The 19,757-nt window shown below is 44.1% G+C and overlaps 1 protein-coding gene across 2 annotated transcripts; it reads right to left on the bottom strand.

Moving 5' to 3' along the window:
- Positions 1 to 1,438: 1,438 nt before the first annotated feature.
- On the bottom strand, positions 1,439 to 18,972 carry LOC101802027 (uncharacterized). 2 transcript variants are annotated; one of them, XM_027455279.3, is made up of 24 exons: positions 18,645 to 18,972; positions 18,518 to 18,560; positions 18,362 to 18,420; positions 18,137 to 18,229; positions 16,199 to 16,326; positions 14,553 to 14,699; positions 13,578 to 13,649; positions 12,361 to 12,528; positions 12,167 to 12,263; positions 11,098 to 11,315; positions 9,932 to 10,085; positions 8,961 to 9,169; positions 7,609 to 7,726; positions 6,540 to 6,745; positions 5,798 to 5,915; positions 5,550 to 5,716; positions 5,325 to 5,425; positions 5,121 to 5,242; positions 4,972 to 5,022; positions 4,692 to 4,875; positions 4,486 to 4,609; positions 3,382 to 3,463; positions 3,067 to 3,159; positions 1,439 to 1,750 (listed from the first exon to the last, which is right to left on the bottom strand). In XM_027455279.3, the coding sequence occupies exons 2-23, from the start codon at positions 18,544 to 18,546 to the stop codon at positions 3,086 to 3,088; spliced, it is 2,721 nt and encodes a 906-aa protein (XP_027311080.1). In that variant the 5' UTR covers positions 18,547 to 18,560; positions 18,645 to 18,972; the 3' UTR covers positions 1,439 to 1,750; positions 3,067 to 3,085. The 2 variants fall into 2 exon arrangements, with proteins under 2 accessions (XP_027311080.1, XP_012950803.1); XM_013095349.5 differs by having other exon boundaries at positions 18,518 to 18,972.
- Positions 18,973 to 19,757: the final 785 nt, after the last annotated feature.

Genomic DNA, 19,757 nt, shown 5'->3' with positions numbered 1-19,757 from the left:
TGAGGCAGAAGATGGGTCTGCAGAAAAGGTTCAACCTCAGCCTTTGGCTTCCGTGCGTGATGGAAGGGCTGGTTGCTTTTGATGGAAAAGTTTGCTGTGGGATCGGGTCGAGGTGGAGGCCCACCTAGGAGCACATTGTAGTCATTTTGGCTGAAATCCGATCCGTTTCTGAAGATTTTCATGGAGGAACCGTTTTGTCCATGAGCAGGGATTGGATGCAGTCCATGGCATCACTCCCTACAGCCCATGGCCAACAGCTTTTTCATCATTCCTGTCTTTGTGTTGTACGTGAAAAGCACCTGAAGGATATCTTCATATCCCAGTGAGGAAAAGCTGTTCCATCCCTGCCATGGACACCACAACAGTAGATTTCAAGTAAGGTTCCCCTTTTTTCTATGAAAAAAGCTGATCAGTGCTTTCCAGGCTTGTACTGTTGCTCCCGTGTGTGTGTTACTGCACATTTAACATGTTTTGCACCTCCCTAATGCTTTTTCTCCGCACTGGTTGAATAATGAAAGCTTGCTCAGCCAGAATGGTGTGAACAAAATAATTTTTGAGGGCTTAGCCTAAAAAAGAGTTTAAGTCCATAGGCCTGAAAACCAAAATCTAGAAGTGAGATGTTGAAGTTCCATCTTCAGTGCCTGAGGAGAGGGAGTGAGCTCAGGATAACCTAGATGTAAAACAATCACAATGTGCCATGCAACTGTGTGACCAAGTCCTGGTGTGGGCAAGATGCACTCTGACCATGAAAGACTTTGCATGTCAAGAAGAGCAACCAAGCTAGGAGGAGGCAACCAAGCACATGGATTTTCTCTGGCTGATCTGTGAGCATGTGGGAGCCTGAAATGCTTGTGGAAATGGCAGTGCAGGTGTCTCACCTCCTCCCTTCACCTCCCAACCTGCCAGGAGGGAATTGTCTCCCCATCTGTCAGGTGGTGGGTGGGTAGGGAACCCTGCTGGACCCCTTCCTGGCTTCTCAGGGCGACAGGGAAAGATCTGGGATATTCTACTTGCTGCAGAGGCGTTTTTGGGAAATCTCTGCAAGATGCAAAGTGAGTGAACTTCAGCGATGCAACAGGGACTGGATACGCACCTGTGTCGAATACGAGAGCCTCCTGTGAGGACTGGGAAAAGGAGAGCCTGGATTTAGTCGTCAGTATTTAACCTTCATCCTAGTTTACAGATTGCAAAACGCTTTTTAGGTTAACAGAAAGCAGTGAGTGTGTTAGCATCAGTCCTGGGGAAAGCATTTCCTTGGAAAAGAAGCGGGAGCGGTGCGGCTGCTGGGCTGTGCAGTGCTGGCTGCGGACAGCAGAGCGCACTGCTCATACAGCGGAGGGGAGGGGAGGGGAGGGGAGGGCATCGCCCCGCTGCTCTGTCGGGTCCTGGGCGCTCAGCACCGCCCGCATCCTTTCGACAACACTTAGTCCTTCATACATACAGCTTGAAGATGACTTTTATTCAGCAATCGCAGGCAGAACTGCAGATTTTGGGAAGCTAATCAGTGTGTGCAATCTGAACTCAGGCTGCACGAGCTGTGCAAACCCATCAGACACAGCACACATTCGCCCAAATTAGCACGGGTGTAACTGCCCCATCTTCGCTGCTGTTGGATGCTGATTGACGCTGGAGTCACACCTTCAGCTGGCATAGGAAAATCCCAAGAGTGATTTACAGGTGGTCATGTATCTGGTTTGTCCTTCCCCTCTGGAAAGTAACCCTTCTAATTTTTAGTCTCTTAAGATGTTTTCTGTGAACACACACAAAAATGTACATCAGGTGAAATGTTCATTTTACCGATGTGAGAGCATCTGGCTTCTCCCATTTTGTAGAGTTAGGCTTTTTCCACACATGGGCAGGTGAGAAGAAAGCAGAGAGCTAACACTTTTCCAAGAAGCTCAGGTCAATGCAACGTTTTAACAAAAATTCTGCACTAACGGAAAAAAATGTACGAGTATGACATTGTGGAAGAGGCCCTAAGTAGCAGATTGCTTGACGTTTTGGAGCCAATGTTAGAACACCAGATGGTTGCTGTTGCAGGCTAGCAAGGAGATGTTCTGCACTTACATTGCTTTGTATGTATTTTTATTTGACTTTTCAGATTTGCACTTGACATTCATATGGGGGGATTGGCAGTCACTTTATGAAGTATTACAAGAAGCAGCCATAATCAGGATTGGAATAATTTTAGTGATCTGCAAGTCCATATTTCAACAGCTGGAAGAAACAAGAAGTGTTATTTTGAAGCTTTGGGTTATTTTCTGGCAAGTTTTCTTGTGTAGCCACTTCAGAAAGGCAACAGGTTACAACATCGGCTAATCCTGTTGGCAAACCCTCGCACTTTCCAGTGTTGTAGAGCTGTCCTGAGTCCCACAGTCTGGACTTTTCACTTCAAGCAAGATAATCCTAGTGATCACTGTAAAAGGTAATTCCCATGTCTAGCTGCACATTTATAAAGCAGCCAGCACAGCAGAGCCTTCAGGTGCTGTTGGGGACACAGACGGTGAAGAGAGGAGTGAGGCTGGAGTACACAGCTGAATAGCTCTGGTCCTCCAAAGACTGATGAAGCTATAGGGTAAACCCTAACAGGCTGCGGGATTTGGACCCTTGGAAAGAATTTGGGATATGACAGCAATCTGTGCTTATTTCTAAACTTTTGGATCCATTTTCTTTCAGCTGAATCGTGATGACTGCTGGGGGCAGTCCAGTTGAAAATCTGATGAAATAACATCTTCCAAGTTTCCAAGACTGCCTTCTATAGCCCAACTCCAGCTTGCACTGCTCCACTGCTGGCACCTTCTCCAGAGCCATACCACCTGTGTTTGACTTGGCAGGTAGTTAGCTCTCCTCTTTCCCTCTCCTAGGGGTCAATCTTAGACCAGGAGACTGCAAACCCTGCCTGTTCCCTAGTTCTTGCCTCTGCCCCTAAATGCTTTTGAAAAGAGAGGAGATCAAAATGGAGGCAGTGTCCCAGAACCTAAGGTCTCAAAGGACAGGCTATGTATTGCTTGTGCCACAAAACATAGCCACCTGTCTAGGCGAATTCACAGGGCCTGGTGTTCTTACCAAATTCAGTTTATGTGCCTCATCTTAGATCTGGATCGACAATCTGGACTGGTCCAGCAAGTACGTAACCCTGGAGGCTGGCTGAACGGTGACCTGGAAAGGATGAGAATGACACACAGGGTATCTGTGGTTTTTCAAGAACACGTAAATGTTGCACTTTAAGTGTTAATGTGTTAAAGTATGAGCTAAAGGTAATGTTACCACGTCTGTTTTCAAGGCATTTTAGATGCCAAAATGAGGAGTCCTAAATCCCTTAAAGACATCATGCTTTAAGACATCAGGAGTGCTTTGGAGTGGCTCCTCCTGAGCACTTACCCTTCCTCTCCTTTCTTGGGCTACACTGTCCTCTGCAGGGGCTGCTAGGAGAGCAGACGGCCACCAAACAGTGCACATACACCTGAGAAGAAGGAAAAGTACCACTTGGTCCATATCAAGTCCCCCTTTGCAGAGCAAAGTTTTGTCTTTCGTTCCCCTTTTGCAGAAGTTGCAGCTGATTAGACTCAGGCCTGGCTGAATGCTTGCATATGGTGCATTCTGCACACATTCTAGCTGAACCTGCCTTGAATTTCGACTTTGGTGTCAAAGAAGCCCTCAGGCAGTTTGGTAACTGAGAGGCTGAGACAGGAGGAACGAAAACCTCACAAGCTGCAGCGAGGCTGTGTATCAAAGCTAGACAGAAACTCAATCTCGTGCTAGATGCAGCTGCCCATTTAGGAAGTTGCACATGCCAGAATTGCATCATATTAATTTCTAGCAAGTTCACAAGTTGAACTGCTCAAGGCCAAGTCAAAAAATCGTTGTTACTTAAGCTGCCTGGGCAGGGGTACTGCCATGGCTTGTTTCAGGACATGTGCTAGAATCAGCTCAACTGGGTGCACCAGGAGCACAGCACCCTCAGGTGACTGTCCGGTGCTTTCTTTGCTCTTCTTAGACCTGTGAAAGGAAGACAGAACCTCAAAAGTGTAAGGTCAGACCCACATGTCTTTGTTTCCCTGCCTGCTGGGCTGCTGTCTGAGGAGACGGCTAAGTGGCTGGGCAGATGGGAGACAACAGAGCTGAACTTCATGTGGATGCTATGGTGCATAAGTTGACTTTTCTGTTCTAGACATTTTGAGCTGAAGTGCTATGAATATGCCCCTATAAAAAGTCAGAAACACCATATAAAATCATGTTTATATACCAGAATTTCATTTTGTTTCCTCCAGCCAGTCCACTTTCAAGTCACTGAAATCATATTGCAGAGTAGATCTGAGAAGAGAACTAAATTAAAGCTGCACACCAGTCAGGCTACTTGGGCTGGATGCTGGCTAGGTCTTAAGCCTGTGAGGTGTTTACATTGGCTGTTTTTTTAAGTGATCTTAAGAAGAGTACATAGAGTAGGGTCCATAAATGGTGGGTGAGCCTTGCACTAAATCTTACCTGTTCCAGCTGATGTGTCAGGGTCCTCACTGCTAGCCTTTTAAAATGAGAAGGGTGTCTCACTCTGGGGCTAGCAGCTACTGAGAGGAACTCTGCAACATACTCACTGCTTTTAATCTCACACCTATTTGAGAAAACAGACCAAAAGCTTTATAGAAGATCAGAGTTTCTCTGATAAAAACATTGGTTGTTCAATAACTACTTGCCCATCCATGGCGATGTTCCATCTTGGGGCGCTGTTGAAGTCCAGAGACCCCGTCACCCAGCAGTTGTCCAGGTATAACTCAGCATCAGGGCTCTCATCTTTCAGCTCCACCTCGAGAAACACAGACTCCATGGGTTGCTTGAGTATCGCCTCATCAGGCTCATAGAAATCCATGAAAGACTCATCTCAAGAAAACATCAGGGGATTTTGTTATTGGTTAAAGTTTGACTTAAATCACAGCATGTTTGGAAATGTTATGATTTTCTTTGAAGGACACCTACTTTTGGACACTCTTGAAACTACATTCAGGGCTTTTCTTATCCTTCTGTATACTGCAGAAAAGGAAATGTTGGTGAGGTTCTTTAGCAGGAGGCAGCTTACAACTGAAAAAGTCTCAGGAGTCTTGAAATGAAGGAAGAGAATTGCCTACCTGCAATATTTGATCTTGGCACCATTGTACCGGAGCCAAAAGGACGTGATGTGGATGGCTCACTAACGAAGGCACCTAGCATCACGGTCTCTTTTGCTCGGTAGTAGCACGAGACTGTTAATCTATAATAGGAAAAAGGGCAATTTTTGTGTTCACTTTCCAGCACCAAAGTGAGTGTCGTCAGTGAGCAGAAGCTGCTCCTACCTGTAGTCTGGATCTCTTGTGATTTTCGGCTGGCTCTGGCCTGGAAGAGTCTCTCTCTCGTAAGAGATTTCATTTTCATAAACAATGTGATCACCTTCAAACTGTGCATATGGGAAGCTCATTAAAAACTGAATCTTCTCAGGAGCTGGGGCAGGGCAACAAATGAGAAAATGCAGGAGAGACAGAGACTTCCAGCAGGTGTATTTGCTCTGGCCATGGGCTTACCCTTACTGAAGTGCCACAGGTGGTGACATGGAACATGAAGAAGGCATGTCCTTTGTTATACTCTTTAGGCTTGCATGAGCTATCCCTTAGTTTGGTTTTACTCATATCAATGGCAGGAACTGTCTTCATCTGAGCAGATATCATTATAGTACCATCTGGGTGGCATACTGAGGAAATCAGAGAGCTGGTTATAAACTCAAGGGAAGACTTACAGATCTTTTTGTTGACTGATTGTCTGTATAACTTACTTATAAATGCTGAGGGATTAAAATTGCAGCTAACGGAGAATATCTGTAAGGTCTCCATAGTTCTCACTTTCCTTAGGGCAACATCGAACCTTGCTTTAATTTTCTGAAAGGACACTTCCTGTGAAGGAGGGGTTGGAAGAGATCTCCTGTTAAATCACATGATCAATAAATACAAAATTCTGCTCTTCAGCTTGTGCCACTTGAACACCAACAAGTCACGAGAGTTAAGGCAATGTAACAACTCAAACCTCACGCAGCACGGGAACACGAGTTTTCTGGTATGAATTAATTGGTTACTGTCACAGAGAGATAAATTCTGGCTGATTATTGTAGAATGCTTCAGATATTTATTACTACATCAATTTTCCCTGCCGTAATTTAACATTTCTACAAAATGTTCCTTTAAAAGAGTTTCTTTCATAAAAGCTGTATTGAAATACTGTTTCTGGCTTGGTTTGGGACATTTTGCCTCATCTTACTAAAAATACAGAGGAATTTGTTGTTGAAGACTTGGTGCGTATCTTTTAGAGACAACTCAGCACTGCAGATTACATAATATATGACATTACCAGAAGGGTCTGTGTCTGTTATGTCTTGTCCTTCTTGCACTGGCTTAGAGTCATTCCCCCTAGAGGTTTTCCAGCACACGTAATACTGCAGCACTACAATCTGACTGCAGGGCTGTGCCTTTGTGAGCAGAGTCCTACGTGCTTTAAAGAAGGCTGTTACGCAGTTCACGTACCTCATAGATAACTCCCACAGCAAAGAGAGGTATTTGCAGGACCAGGTGGGTCGAGTTGCTAGCTGCAAGGTACCCATTTGTGAGCGCCGTGTGCTGGTTCAGAAGCTTGGCACCAAGATACAGGTTCCAGTACTGGTGCAGGCCAAAAACGGGAATGGCTAGGTACAGGTTTTCTTCATCGCAGTAGCCAGTTGCTTCTGGTATTACTGTGGCAAGAAGGTGGGATGAGGAGTTAGCAATGAATGAGGGTTTGGCATGGGTTTCCATCACGGGTAAATGTTGCACTGGCACCGCAGCAGTGCCGCTACGCGTGTACTGGCATCGCCTGTGCTCTGTTGGCCATGATGTGGGTGGAACAGCCCGCACTCGGCAGGATCGGGAATCCTCACGCTTTAGCAGTGGCCTGCCAGCTTGCTTCCAGGATTGCTCCCTGTTTCTGTAATGCAAGCTGAACCATGTATGTAATTTTTATTTTTATTTTTTTGTCAGCCTCCTCTGGGTTGAACCCAGAGCTACTTCCAAGATAAAAACAGGACAGTGAGCAGTCTCTGTCACCTTTGTGGCATCCAAAATCTAATATGTTTGACGAAATACCAACTGGACCTCACGGCAGTTTCAATAACCTGTTAAGTGCAGCTCTTAGCAGATAATTTTCTCTTTATGGAAACGCTGCCTTTGGAGTTCACAGAGATTTGAGTCAGTTGAGTTTTGCCCTGGACACGGAGGCAGAATTGCATTTGAGGACAAACTGAAACTCATAGCAATGTCTGAAAGCTTTGCCAGTAGATATATGTTCAAGTTATGAGGCATCTTGTTCACTGAGTTTGCTAGCCAACTTCTTTTACACGCTGGTTTTTATTGCTCTCAGTGTCTCGAGGGCAGACTGTCTTGCCAGTATGCAGAAGAGCTGCCATCAGAAAAGCAGCAAGTTGGCTATGGTACCAATAATGAGCTATCGAAGGGTGGGGTTTTCCCAAAAGCTCTCATCCTCTGCCTAACTCCATTCTCACTGAATTCAATGAAATCCACGCTGTTGATGCAAAACAGTTAATACCGGGGCAAAGCTTACCAATATCAGCAATCACGCATTCCACCTCTGCAGAATGGTAATAGAGCACCATCTCCGGACCCACGCTTAGGGTGTAGTTAACAAGGAGGGTATATTTTGTTTCATTTCTATTCACGTACTGAAAGAGAGAGAAAATGTAAGGCTGCAGTAGCAATGGATTCCAGCACAGACAGGAATGTATATCCCGAGCAGCACTAAATAATTATTCCAGCACCCTCTGCTCCCTAGCAAATAAGTCTGTCTCCAAAAACATCGCTTCAGTTGGCCTAAAACTACTCAGAAAGCTGGACTGGATTCAACAGCTCTTTTGGCTAAACATTAATGTGGAGAATGTAGTGCCTGTTCAGAAAATGGAGGCAGAAGTGAACACGGTGCTGTTTCCTCTGTAGTCCACTGGTGAAAGAGCCCGAAGAGGGAGGTCTGGATTCAAATCCTTACTCTTATTTACTCAGAGTGGGGTCTGAACCCGGGACAAGGAGTAATCAGTAAGACGGAAGGTATGAGGAGCCGCTACAAGAGATCTCTCAGTATCCTTATTTACTTCAGTAAAAGTGCTCTCAAAGCAAAACTTGGTACCCAACCTGAAAGGAATACTTAGCTTTGCTGAACATTTTTGGCTTGCTTTGATCCTTAATGCAATTTAATTGTGGTTTGACTGCTGTCTGAAAATTATTTGTGCAAGTCCTGATCCTGTGTGTTCACAGTGTTGTTCCTTGTAACAGAAAATAGCATTGAAGCTCTGTGTGATTTAGCTGAAACAGGGGTAGAGGACTTGCAGTTAAGTGCCCTCCTGCTAAAATGAGAGGCTGAATTTCCTCAGTGAGTTTATACTTTTCACAAATATTTAGATTGAAAAGGGTCTGTAGCTTAACAAAATATGTTCAGAATAACCTAAGTCAGCCTGTACCTGCTTATGAGGTGCATGGCCTGTGCCAGCGATCAAATGGCTCTGCATAAACAGTAGGTTCTGGAACTACTGGATGGTGGAAACTGCTGTTTGCAGGATTGCAGTAGTTGATTTATTTTTCCAAGGCTCTTCTGTTTCAAGGGACATTTAACAGAGATTTCTTCCTGCTGGGCGTTGCTCTTGAAAATTAGCCATGCTGACAGAGACTAAAGGAAGTCATACTTCATACTATCTTATCACACTGGATGCTGCTTTTCTCCTAGAGGCCTAGGGAGAGCAAGGTGGGGACATACAAACCTCTTATCTTAACTCAGATGAGTTCAGGCTCATTGACACCTTTACGATCGAGGAACAGTTGTTGGTTAATAAAAGCCAGGCAGATGTTCTGAAAAGGAACTGCTCTACCTCCTCCACTCAGCTGCTGAAGTGGCCTGCTGTACCTTACCTCCTTTAGAACACATGGGTCATCAAAAGAGACTTCCAGGATAAATCCTTTTGTTCCATTTGAAAAAGAAGTTTCATAAATCTTATACCCATGGTGCTGTGCTTCTCTGAGGGTAAATGGCACATTTCCTATTGTGATTGACACCAGGGAGACATCAGGAAGAAAGTGTCCAAATGCAATATTAAATATCCTTTCCTCTGGCAGAGTATCTGTAGGGAGAGAACATCAAATTACTGCTGATGTGGATCAAGTAACTAAGACAGTTGGGGTGGCCTCCCATTCATGTTCCAGGAAACTTCGCCAACAGCCATCTCCTTAATGGCTCTGATTAATGACTGTTTGTGTTCTAGTCAGATCTGAAATACTCTGAGTACATGAGAATTGCTTCAAGCTGCAGGAGATTAACAACAAATACATACAACATCACAGAAAGTGGGTTCAGTAACTTTCTAGAGGTGCACTACCACATGCAGTGCCTTCACTATAATGAAATCTAGGATCTAGTTCAGCCACATAAAATATGGGAAAACTATAATGTATGCTAGGAGGTTATTTTTTTTTTTTTTTTTTTTTCTTTCCCCTATATCAGTTATCCAGTTAGCTCCAAAGATGACTAGTGTCTTAATGCATTGGAAAATGTCATTAAAAGCAAGCAATGCAGCATCTTTATTCTAGTGCCCAGTGTCTACTGGAAAAATATGTTGGCTAGAGTGACAGAAATGTTCATGTTTTTATCAGAAACTCATAAGTTTCATTTTATCTCATAAAGACAGGTGATAGATGGTACATCCATTCAGGCTAAACATTTATTTTGTTTTATAATACCTTGAATCTTGATGTTAGCTAAAAAATTGGAAGCGGGAGTTGAGAACATTATGGTGAATAAAGGTATATGGCAGAGGTCAAATGGACCAGGGTATATTGCAGCACAAGGAAGAGACAGGGAAAAGTCAATGAGAAAAATGACTTACTGTTGATAACAGTTGGTATTTGTGGCATGAAAGGGGTAGTGATGGATTTGATGATGGTATATTTAGTGGTTTGCCAGTCTGCATCTGTCCATGTGTGCTCCAAGAACAAGTCAATACTGTAAATGATTCCATATACACCACAAGATACAGAGCTCTAGGAGGTAAAATTTGTGTTAAGCTTTAAAACTCAGTGTCTTGATGGAGGAAAGAGTGAATAAGGTTAAAATTCGTACACTAGAAAGAGCAAATGGTATTTTAGGACAATTTGGGATGTATTTTGCTAGGTGGGGAGCTTGTTTGTTTCTCTGCCTGATCCATTTGTCTGGTCCATGTTTGACTCAGATACTGCTGTGATTCTCAATAAGGAGGTATTGGGGTTGGGAGGTCCTCCGTAAGTTTAGTAAGTAACCATATTTGCATGTGTTTTTTTTGCAGTCACTGGGCTACCAGTCACGTCTCAGTTCACTTGGACAGTTTGTCAGTGCTTCCAGCCGTTCTTCAGACTGTGTGTGTCTGGTATTTCTGTGCACACTGTGGTGTAAGTGCCCACTGGTGTACCAAAAAGTGAACTTCTGAAGGGGACAAGTCAAAGTCACATCAATGTCACCTTCGTAACTGTAACTGGTAAAGAGCCTTCTGTGAATCCTGCCAGCTCCTTTCTACTTGAACATTTCTTTGGACATTGTCTCTGTGCTCATAAACTACAGATTGACATAGATTATACTGTGTTGAAAGCAGGTGGCTGCGTCCAAATTACGTTCTGGAAGTAAATCCTGTCCCTTGCTAACTCATACTGTCTGCATGGAAATTGTCTGGGAAGTTGCTCATTAACCCTGGCCAGACGTATGCCAGCACCAGTTTCATAATGTAAGAGCATGCATGACTGATCAGTGCTGCCCAGGAATCCCTTCCCTCCTATCTTAGTGTAGTTAGTATAGATTATCAAGAAACAAAACAAAACAAAACAGTCTAGCATGTTTTGTGATTAGAGATACTTAATTTCTGCATAAGTGCTTTTGAGATACAGAGAAGGGAGCATGTAGGTCTTCTGATATTTCTTGCATGTAAGAATTTTAAGCACCAATTGCTATTTGGAACACTGTTTGGAAACGTCTTCCATGGTGCATCCCCTAAAATATGTTAGTCAGAGACAGGTTCATACTAACCTTTAGTTTGCCTCCTTCTGCTCCAATAGGGATCGTTATTCCAATGTGTGTCTTGTTGTGCTCCAGTAAGTAGTTGTTCTCCTCTGGGTTTACTATGACTTGGCCATCGACTCCCATTGCAATGTTTTTTGACAAAAAGGTGGATTCTTGAAGCACTAACGTTGGGATAACACTTGGCACAGTCCATGTTAGCGTAGTGTCAGTGAAACTGATACCATCTGTTGAGTTAGACAGACAGTCCCACAAGGCCCCCAGGCAGTTGGAGTTCCCCGTGAGTTCACCCTGCAATGGTTGTCTTTCCCTGACTCCTTTCCACCACAGAACCTCTACAGCTTTCACTAATGAAACACTTTGTAGTCCATTAACCAACTGATGGCTGTTCTGTCACAGCCATCACACCTGACACTCAAAGTAGGCTTGAATCACCAGTTTCAGATGAGTAATTAATATATTCAGAAGTACTGACAGTTGGGCTCCCCCTTACCTGTTGTATTGTCTTTCTGGTCATAGGAATTTTGTCTTGCTGGCAAAGGAATGAGGCATGGAGCCACTTATTTGGATTTTTTTTTCCTTGAAATAACAGTCTCAAGATTGTGACAGCTTACGACCTCCTCCTCCCTCATCAGTTAATCAAATTAATTGATGAAATTAATTGTTCAAATTGATCTGAGAATTTTTTTTCTGCAAAAAGCTGGGCTAGTTCCACATCTCCACAGAAGAGGACTATGTGAGTTCCAAGGATACAGAGCTGCACCCCCGTGCGGAGTTATGTGACAGTAGAGAAACAAAGCAGTGGGGTTAGACCAGGGGAGGCTCCCTGGCCCTTCTGCATGTAACTTGGGGGTTTGAGAAAGCAGAGAAAGGCACAACTGCACCATGAACACAAGTAATGTAGTGTCACAGCAAGGAACCTATTTGTCTGGCATTAAAGCCATGGGCTGTTAGCTTGTGTGGCTTGGAGGGCAGCTTGTAAAACTCTTACAGGGTAAGTCATAGGGAAATAGGGAGACTGTCTTTCCTACTAGCTCCTTAAGTAGTTAATTTTGATGAACAAGGAAGAAGTCCTTACCAAGAGGACAGGAGACAGTTGTGTCAATCAGCATAAGCAGCCACCGCTGCCTGTACATGGAAGTGGAGGTGACCAAGTTCATATTTACACCATTTACCTTTTGGGATGCAGGAAAAAAAAAAAAGGCAAACTGATGTTCTAGGGAGGTAGTGGAAGCAGTAGAGTTTTGTGTCCAATTGAGAAAAACAACTTACTGTGCTGATGTCAGACTCATTGCTGTGGTAGGGTGCACGGAGGTACACGCGGTACAGCGTGTTATTGAAGCTGTAGCCCAGTTTTGCTGCATCGCTTACCATTATTCTCTTTCTCCCTGATGGAGAAACAAACATCAGTTGCCATAGCTGGTATGCAACATTTTGAGTCTGCAAGAGAGAGATGAGCTGCATCAGATCAAAATCTACCAAAATCCCTTTAAAACTGTGGTGTTGTATCATCTATTTCCTACTAGGATCTTTAGTAGGTGGTGTTGCACTGGGCAGTACTATTCCACCCAGGCAAGAAACACTATCAATATATAAAAAACTAAGGAATTCTATAGCTTTTTAAAGTGTTTTTAGAGATAGCCTTATAACTGCCCTGGAAGAAACGTAGATTGGTGGTCTTGATCAAGATCCAACAATCCTCAAGATCCATCAATCGTAGATTGGTGGTCTTGTCCAAGGATCACTCCTTGGACAAAATGCCTATATTGTTAATAAAATGATTGCCTTTGTGTGTGTCAATTTCTAGAACAGTCCAGTGTCCAAATGACAGACCACCTTTTATCATATGGAGCCATACTGTGTCAAAGATGAGATGAGAGAAATGTCTGTACAGGTCTAGAACAGTCTTCTTCTCAAATGATAACTATATGAGTGGATAACCAAAAGGAAAAATGGGCATAAGAAGAAACATAACATGGGACTAAACATGGGCAAGACATGAGAAAAATAGGATAAGCATATGTATTTCCCCCAAGTGTATGTATTTCCCCTCTAGCCTCAAATAATCTTCAGCTCAGACTCCTAAGCGATCTGTAGCTTCTTTCTATTTTGCATGGATTATTTTGCAGTGGATTTCTCTTCTGTGAACTTTTCCAGACTAACCTTGGGACCAAGCAAGATTTTAGCAGCCACATCTTTTGACAAGGCATTTGAGTGATTTGCTACCCATTGTGAGAAGAACCACCTACCTTTGTTGGTTTTGTACTCAACTTCCACCAACATAAGAAGCATATGGCTCTACTCTCCCACCTAAATGTCTTTCTGCAGTCTAGAGCTCTAAGAAAACTGGAGAGGTTTTTCAGTACTTGATGACAACTTTTCTGTATCCCATTTATGACAGAGGTGGAGCTATTCCCCAAGGTTAAGGACTCATGAGGTTAGCAAGAAGAGGCAGGCTGGGAGCTGCTAGGAAAGACTCCCCTTCATACCTCTGGCAGGGCTGACATCCATGCGACGGTGTAGTCATTTGAAACTGCAGGGACATCAGTCTTCACGGACACCTGGAAACACAGATGAGATTGTCTGGGAACAGACAAATCTTCAGCTTTACTACAGGCATGGGGAGCAGAGAGAGAGATTCAGAGAGAGGCAGAGAGAGGCTTTCAGATTTCTTCTCCAGTGTCTGTCAGGATTTAGCAAGTTGCATTCACTGGAAGTAATAAAGTGTTTCCAGACAGGTTCTTCACTGTGGTAAGTTCTGTGACCTTACACTGGAGGTTAAAGCCATGGCATCTGCAGCAATGTATGTACAGAAGAGGGAATGTCTTTGTGCATGACCAGGTTCTGTTTCTTATCTGGGAAGCTCTAGACTAGATCACACTCTGGAGACTTTCAGGGGCATCAGGATATCTCTGTAGAAGTTATAGGGAAACAGGTTTTTACAGAACTGGTTCCCTCTTTCCATGCAGGCTAGATACCCTAAAATGTAGGACCTCCATATCTGCTGGCAGCAGGTTGAGCATTCAACTAGTACCACCCAGTGGGAGGCAGGTTCTGTCTCACTCCTCTGAGTTGTCTGATGCTGCAGGGGTGCAGCTCTGCCAACTCCAGGTTTTGTTATTTCAAATAGAAGGATAACGCTCTCGTGGGTGCTGCAGTACTTCATAACACAGAAGTATTCTCCTGAGCTAAACAGGTTGGCTGCTGGTCTGCCTGGCTGCTTATTTGCTTGCAGTGGCTTGACTTACAGCACCTGTACGCTTAACTGAATTTAACTGCATGCAAAATACCTGTGTTCACAGGTAAGTGCATTATTAATAAATCTACTGTTGTACCCTATGCTGAATAGCTGCATGCACGCCTGGTACATGATGTAAAAACAGCTTCTGATGGGAGTTTGTGGAGGTTGCTGTGCTTGGCAGGGAGCTTAGATGGAGCTTAGCCTTCAGTGGGAAAACTTTTACCTCCATGTAGTTTTCTTCACACACAATTTCTCTTGGAGCCCAGGAGGAGTAAGAGCAGTACATAGGGTAGGTGTAGGTCACAGCTGCCCTCATGCTTGCAAATGAGGAGACCTTGATGTTCACAGTCAGTGAAAACAGCTCATCTGCCTGGGAAGGAAAGTAGGAAATTCAGCAGATCATGTGGAAGGCCCAGCTCATACACAGCCAGGAGCAGCTGCACGGGACCATCCAGCCCAGTGTCCTGTTTCCAAGAGGGCTTGGAGGAGGTTAAAGTGGTTGGAGGAGCACTGAGGGCATGTTTACAAGGATGAGAACAAAGCTGTTGTGAAAGTTCCTCCAAAATATGAGCATGTCTTATGTGGTTTATGCACAGCGGCTTTCTGAGCCAGAGACATTGTCTCAGTACTTAGAGCCTTTGCCTCATGTCAAATCCCTGCAATATTCTTCCCACAGCATTCAGGTGCAGCTAATCAGGGGAAGATACTTTATTTTACATTATCTGACCTTCCTCACTGTATGGTTTGTGTTTTTCCCATTCATGACTGCTGTGTGCCTCTTCATGGAGGCAAAGTACCAGAGATTTTGGTTTGGTGTAGGTAGTTCAGGTCTGTCTTAAAAATGCTGTTTAGTGTCCATCTTGACTGACTCCACTAAGAGCTCCTCTTGGTCCTTCGGCTCTACAGGAGCCAAATGTGAAGCCATGGACTGTGCTTCTATCTGACATAGAAGTGTTTTTATCTACAGAAAAGCAAACAAAGGCAAAACTTTTCCAGAGAAATGTCTAGTCTGGAAATTCTGGTTGTTGCATAGCACTGCGTACTCCCTGGGTTCACGTCAGCATAAGATTTACCCATACAGCTTCACCTTTTTTTTTTTCTTTTTCTTTTTTTCTTCCTTTTTTTTTTTTTCTTTTTTTTTTTCTTTTTCTTCTGTGGGGCTTCCAGGATCAACCAGACTAAACATGGACAACAGATGAAAGTTCTGCTCTGATATATTCTGTTTCTAGGTTCATTTCATCTCAACTAATATTTAGAAATTAGAAATCCAGGCTAAACTTTTACATGTATTTTAGGAAGGAGTGAATCACCTTCCGGTAGATGCCTGTTTCTCTCCATTGACTATTGTGGAAGCATAAACAACCAGTTTAGACCAGACATTATCTTTCAGATGGCTAAAGTTACATGAGGCAAATTTGGGCCTAATAGATGTGTGTGATCTACGTTCCTAGGCATGTGTTAACAGGAACATTACCACACAAATTAAGCCAGGAAAAGATCTGCCAGAATCACATTGCAAATGTTGCTTTTTCAAGCAGATGCCTACTTCTTTCCAGAGAGGCTTTCAAGAAACTCTCTGGCAAAGCAGCAGCAATAAGGATATGCTTGAGAGCTGGCAGCTAGTCAGCAGCATTAGGCTAAGTGTCATTTCATGGAGAGAGGAAATCCCATGTCAGTCACACTGAACAAACCACATACCGAAGAGCCATTGCCTATTCGTTTCTACACACCATCATCAACGCTAACTCAAGTTCACTGTTTCTTGGGTTCTCAAAACATGCCATTGGAATGCCATCTAATATCTCTATCTGGCCTTGTTGAAGGAGCTGTACCATCTGATGTGGATTTTGGGCCATTTCTAGGTCTTACCTCATTGGCCACGTGGCAGCCAAGCACCGACGCACGGAAGACGGGGTTGCCCCACACATCTTCTGAGAGGACGTAGCCACAGCGAGACGCCAGTTTCTCATCCAGCAGAACAGGGCCGGCATAAGGATCTGCAGAAACAGGGCATTGAAGAACAGTGTGTGGGATGGACAGCTTGGGGCAAGTCGGCCTGCAGAGCAGTACTGAGGCCTCCTCACCTTGCTCTCATCAGAAAAGAGGTCCAGCTGGGTTGGGTGTTCTCCAACAACATGTGTTGTTAAGGAGCTGGCGAAGCTGTGCTGGTATGTATTAGAGTGAATGTGATGGTCTGTCATGTCTCAAGCTCACCCACATCACATTCACTTTAATGCCCATTTCACTGTGTCCAGGAGCTTGTGCCACAGCCACCTCGAAGTACTGTTACAGAGAGTTCCCCCGAGGCATCACATATATGTCTCCTCCCCTGAGTTTACTCTCTAAAAAAAGAATTATGGGCCATCCATTTCTAAAAATCCTCAAGTTGTGGTAATCGGCTGCTCACTCTGATCAAAGGATTCACTTTGGATGGGCAATTCCACAAATTGGTCAGGTTTGCTCATCTTGGCAGGGTGCTGTGTGCTGTTAAGCCTATGGGGAAGCCAAGTAACAGGCACATTGGGAGCTGGCTGTGCTCAGCTCTTGGTGCTGGTAGAATTAATAACATTGTATTCTGTTAATTATCTGCTCTTCTGATTAAGGAGCTATTTTGGTCTTGGGTTAGACACAAGAATCTGTACAAACAGATAGGGTTTAACTAGCTGCCTTTGTAATTTCAAGATTTATCTGTCATCTTTATATGTCGAACAGTACTAATAACTGCTGTTTCAGTAGATGTATTCTTGCAGCCAGGATAGACTAAGGAGATAAGTGAGAGGAATTTTGGAAGAAGAGAGAATAGCTTTTATGAGACCAACTGATAGAGCTGGAAGAAACAAACAACCTTTTTATGCCTGAAGGCTTGTCTGCTTTTCCCAGCAATATCAGTTGCTCTCATAAAAGCTATCACTTCTCTCCACACCCTTGCTGTACTTGACTTTTCAGTTCTGCCTCCAAATCAATTGAAAAAAAAAAACATGAAACCCAGAAAAAGTGGACTGATCTCAACAGAAAGAAATCTGTTTTGGGGTCAAATCACATACTTTGTTCAATTTGATGTGAACATTTGCTGTTTTTCATTTTGGTTAAATAGGTTTTTGTTTTTCTCAGCAAAATGGAGACCCTTTGTTCAATCTGATATAGGGCATTTTGTGACCATTGTGATGTTAAATAAGAAAAGAAAAGAAAAGAAAAGAAAAGAAAAGAAAAGAAAAGAAAAGAAAAGAAAAGAAAAGAAAAGAAAAGAAAAGAAAAGAAAAGAAAAGAAAAGAAAAGAAAAGAAAAGAAAAAAGAAAAGGAAAGAAAAGGAAAGAAAAGAAAAGAAAAGAAAAGAAAAGAAAAGAAAAGAAAAGAAAAGAAAAGAAAAGAAAAGAAAAGAAAAGAAAAGAAAAGAAAAGAAAAGAAAAGAAAAGAAAAGAAAAGAAAAGAAGTCCTTTAATTGCTCAAGCAACTCATGGAGAGTGTGTTCTGTGGGTATTAACCAGCCTCCAGAGTGTTGTTTTCGGGACAATGAAAGCCAAATGTCAGCCCTTCCTTATCTGACCATCCTTTCTCCTTTCCCCTGGCACATTAGACGTAAGAAGCAAAGGGGGACTGTGGCTGTAGACACAAGCTTTGCTCATCAGTAGGGATATTGGCCAAACTGAGGTGCCAGAGGCTGGATGTAGGCAGCAAAGATGTTCTGCTGGTTATTTGGGATAAGTGACCAATTATCACGTAGATAACAGCATCCAGATCACACACACTGTGGTCATGTAGGTGATTCCCCAAACTTCATGGTGCTCAGGGCAGACACTTGTGACTCACCATTGATTTCCAGCTGGAAGAACTTTCCCTGGAGCAAGAGTTTATTCAGTTTCATCCAAAAAATCCTGGAGCGGCAACTGCTCTGCACAAAACCTGGTGAGAGCACATACAGAGCAGATAAGCCAGTGGGTCTGGAGGGCAGCGAAGAGGCACATCTCATTACAAGTGAAATAACAAGTTCTCATCCTTGCCTCTCCCACTATCCTTTTATCTCATTTCACCAACCTGGGGGAGCCATCTGCCTGCCTTGTCCCAGCCAGAACAGCAAGAAAAGCATCCAGATCCTGCAGCATAAACACACGTACAGATGATGGAGTGAACAAAGAAGAAAAAAAGATCAGGATGGAAAATGAAAGAAGCAGCAACTGAGATTCTCGTTACCTGGATAGCGAGTAACCCACAGACTCCATCTGTCCCCAGGGACCTGTGCATGGGCGGCAAAGACTTTGAAGTAAAGTTCACCCAGCTGTAGAATTCAGTCAGACTCAGGAGAAAATGTACAGCTGACCTTTTACAACAGAGATTTTGCTCTTTCTTCTCCAGGCCCCGTGTGTGGATCAGGAGAGGCCAGTGGTTTCGATTGCATGGGAAGCCTGGGCTGAGTCCTGCAGTGCCCTCCAAAGTTATCTGAGCTCTCGGCAGTGGGAGGCTGTGTCTCTCTTGCTCAGCCCCCGGGAGGGCACAGCACCCTCCTGCCAGGTATTTGCAAGGTCAGAAGTAGCTGCTGAGCCTGATTTTACTGAGTGCAGCAGGGGGTGCTCTGAGCTTTCCATCAGCCCCTGGGAAGCAATCTCATTCCCTGTAAGCCAGTGGGGTAGCTTTGGCTTCAGGTCTCAAGTGCACATGAAACATTTCCCCGGAGGTATTTTAATTGGGTCTATACAGGAAATACATTTTTGTTTCTGTGAAATGTCCCAATGACCCAGCCATGCCAGAGATAACAGCAGTTCTTTGGCAGCGATGCATTTCACTTTTATGGATCCAGTTAGCTCGCCCTTTGATTTGTTTGATTATTGGAGAGTGTTTTTGTGAAAGCATCTTGTTTTCAGAAGTGCTCTGATATCACTGGTTTGGTCGGACCATGTGCAGGTCTGTGCTTGGCCCAGCATGCTGCCTGGGAAGAGGGAGCCACTGGAGCTGGTGGGAGCTGTGGCCTGAGACTGGCAGTGCCCCAGGGGAGCAGAAAGGCTGAGAGACCTGGTGAACCACTAGCACACCTTGTGTGGCACGGATGAGATAGGGTGGGGTGAGAGGTACAGGACATTCAGGCTGCCATTTTAGCCACTGGAACCCAGAGTTCAATCTCCTTTTGGTCCCCTTTTAGGGGTGTTACCCAACCATTGGCATGCGTGAGCACAGCTGGGCAGCAGAAACAAGATTGACCCCCACACTGCTTTAGGGTCAACAAAAGCCAGTGCCCACTCACAGACATTGAGCAGTCTGTGTTGTTTTCTCCTCGGTCCCCCTTGCTCAGAGGACCTCTGCAGCAATAGCAGAACCCATGAAAAACCCAATACAACCATCCTGCAATAGACACACTCACTTTATACAGCGGGGACCGATGGCATGCTTATATAAGTACTCTGGAGCACAGCCCCAGGGCTTGAGAAATCTAATTTTT

The sequence above is a fragment of the Anas platyrhynchos genome, chromosome 3, assembly GCF_047663525.1.
Source record: "Anas platyrhynchos isolate ZD024472 breed Pekin duck chromosome 3, IASCAAS_PekinDuck_T2T, whole genome shotgun sequence".
Classification (NCBI taxonomy): Eukaryota; Metazoa; Chordata; class Aves; order Anseriformes; family Anatidae; genus Anas; species Anas platyrhynchos.
Note: the sequence above shows the minus strand (reverse complement) of the source record. Positions and strands in the feature narration are given on the sequence as shown.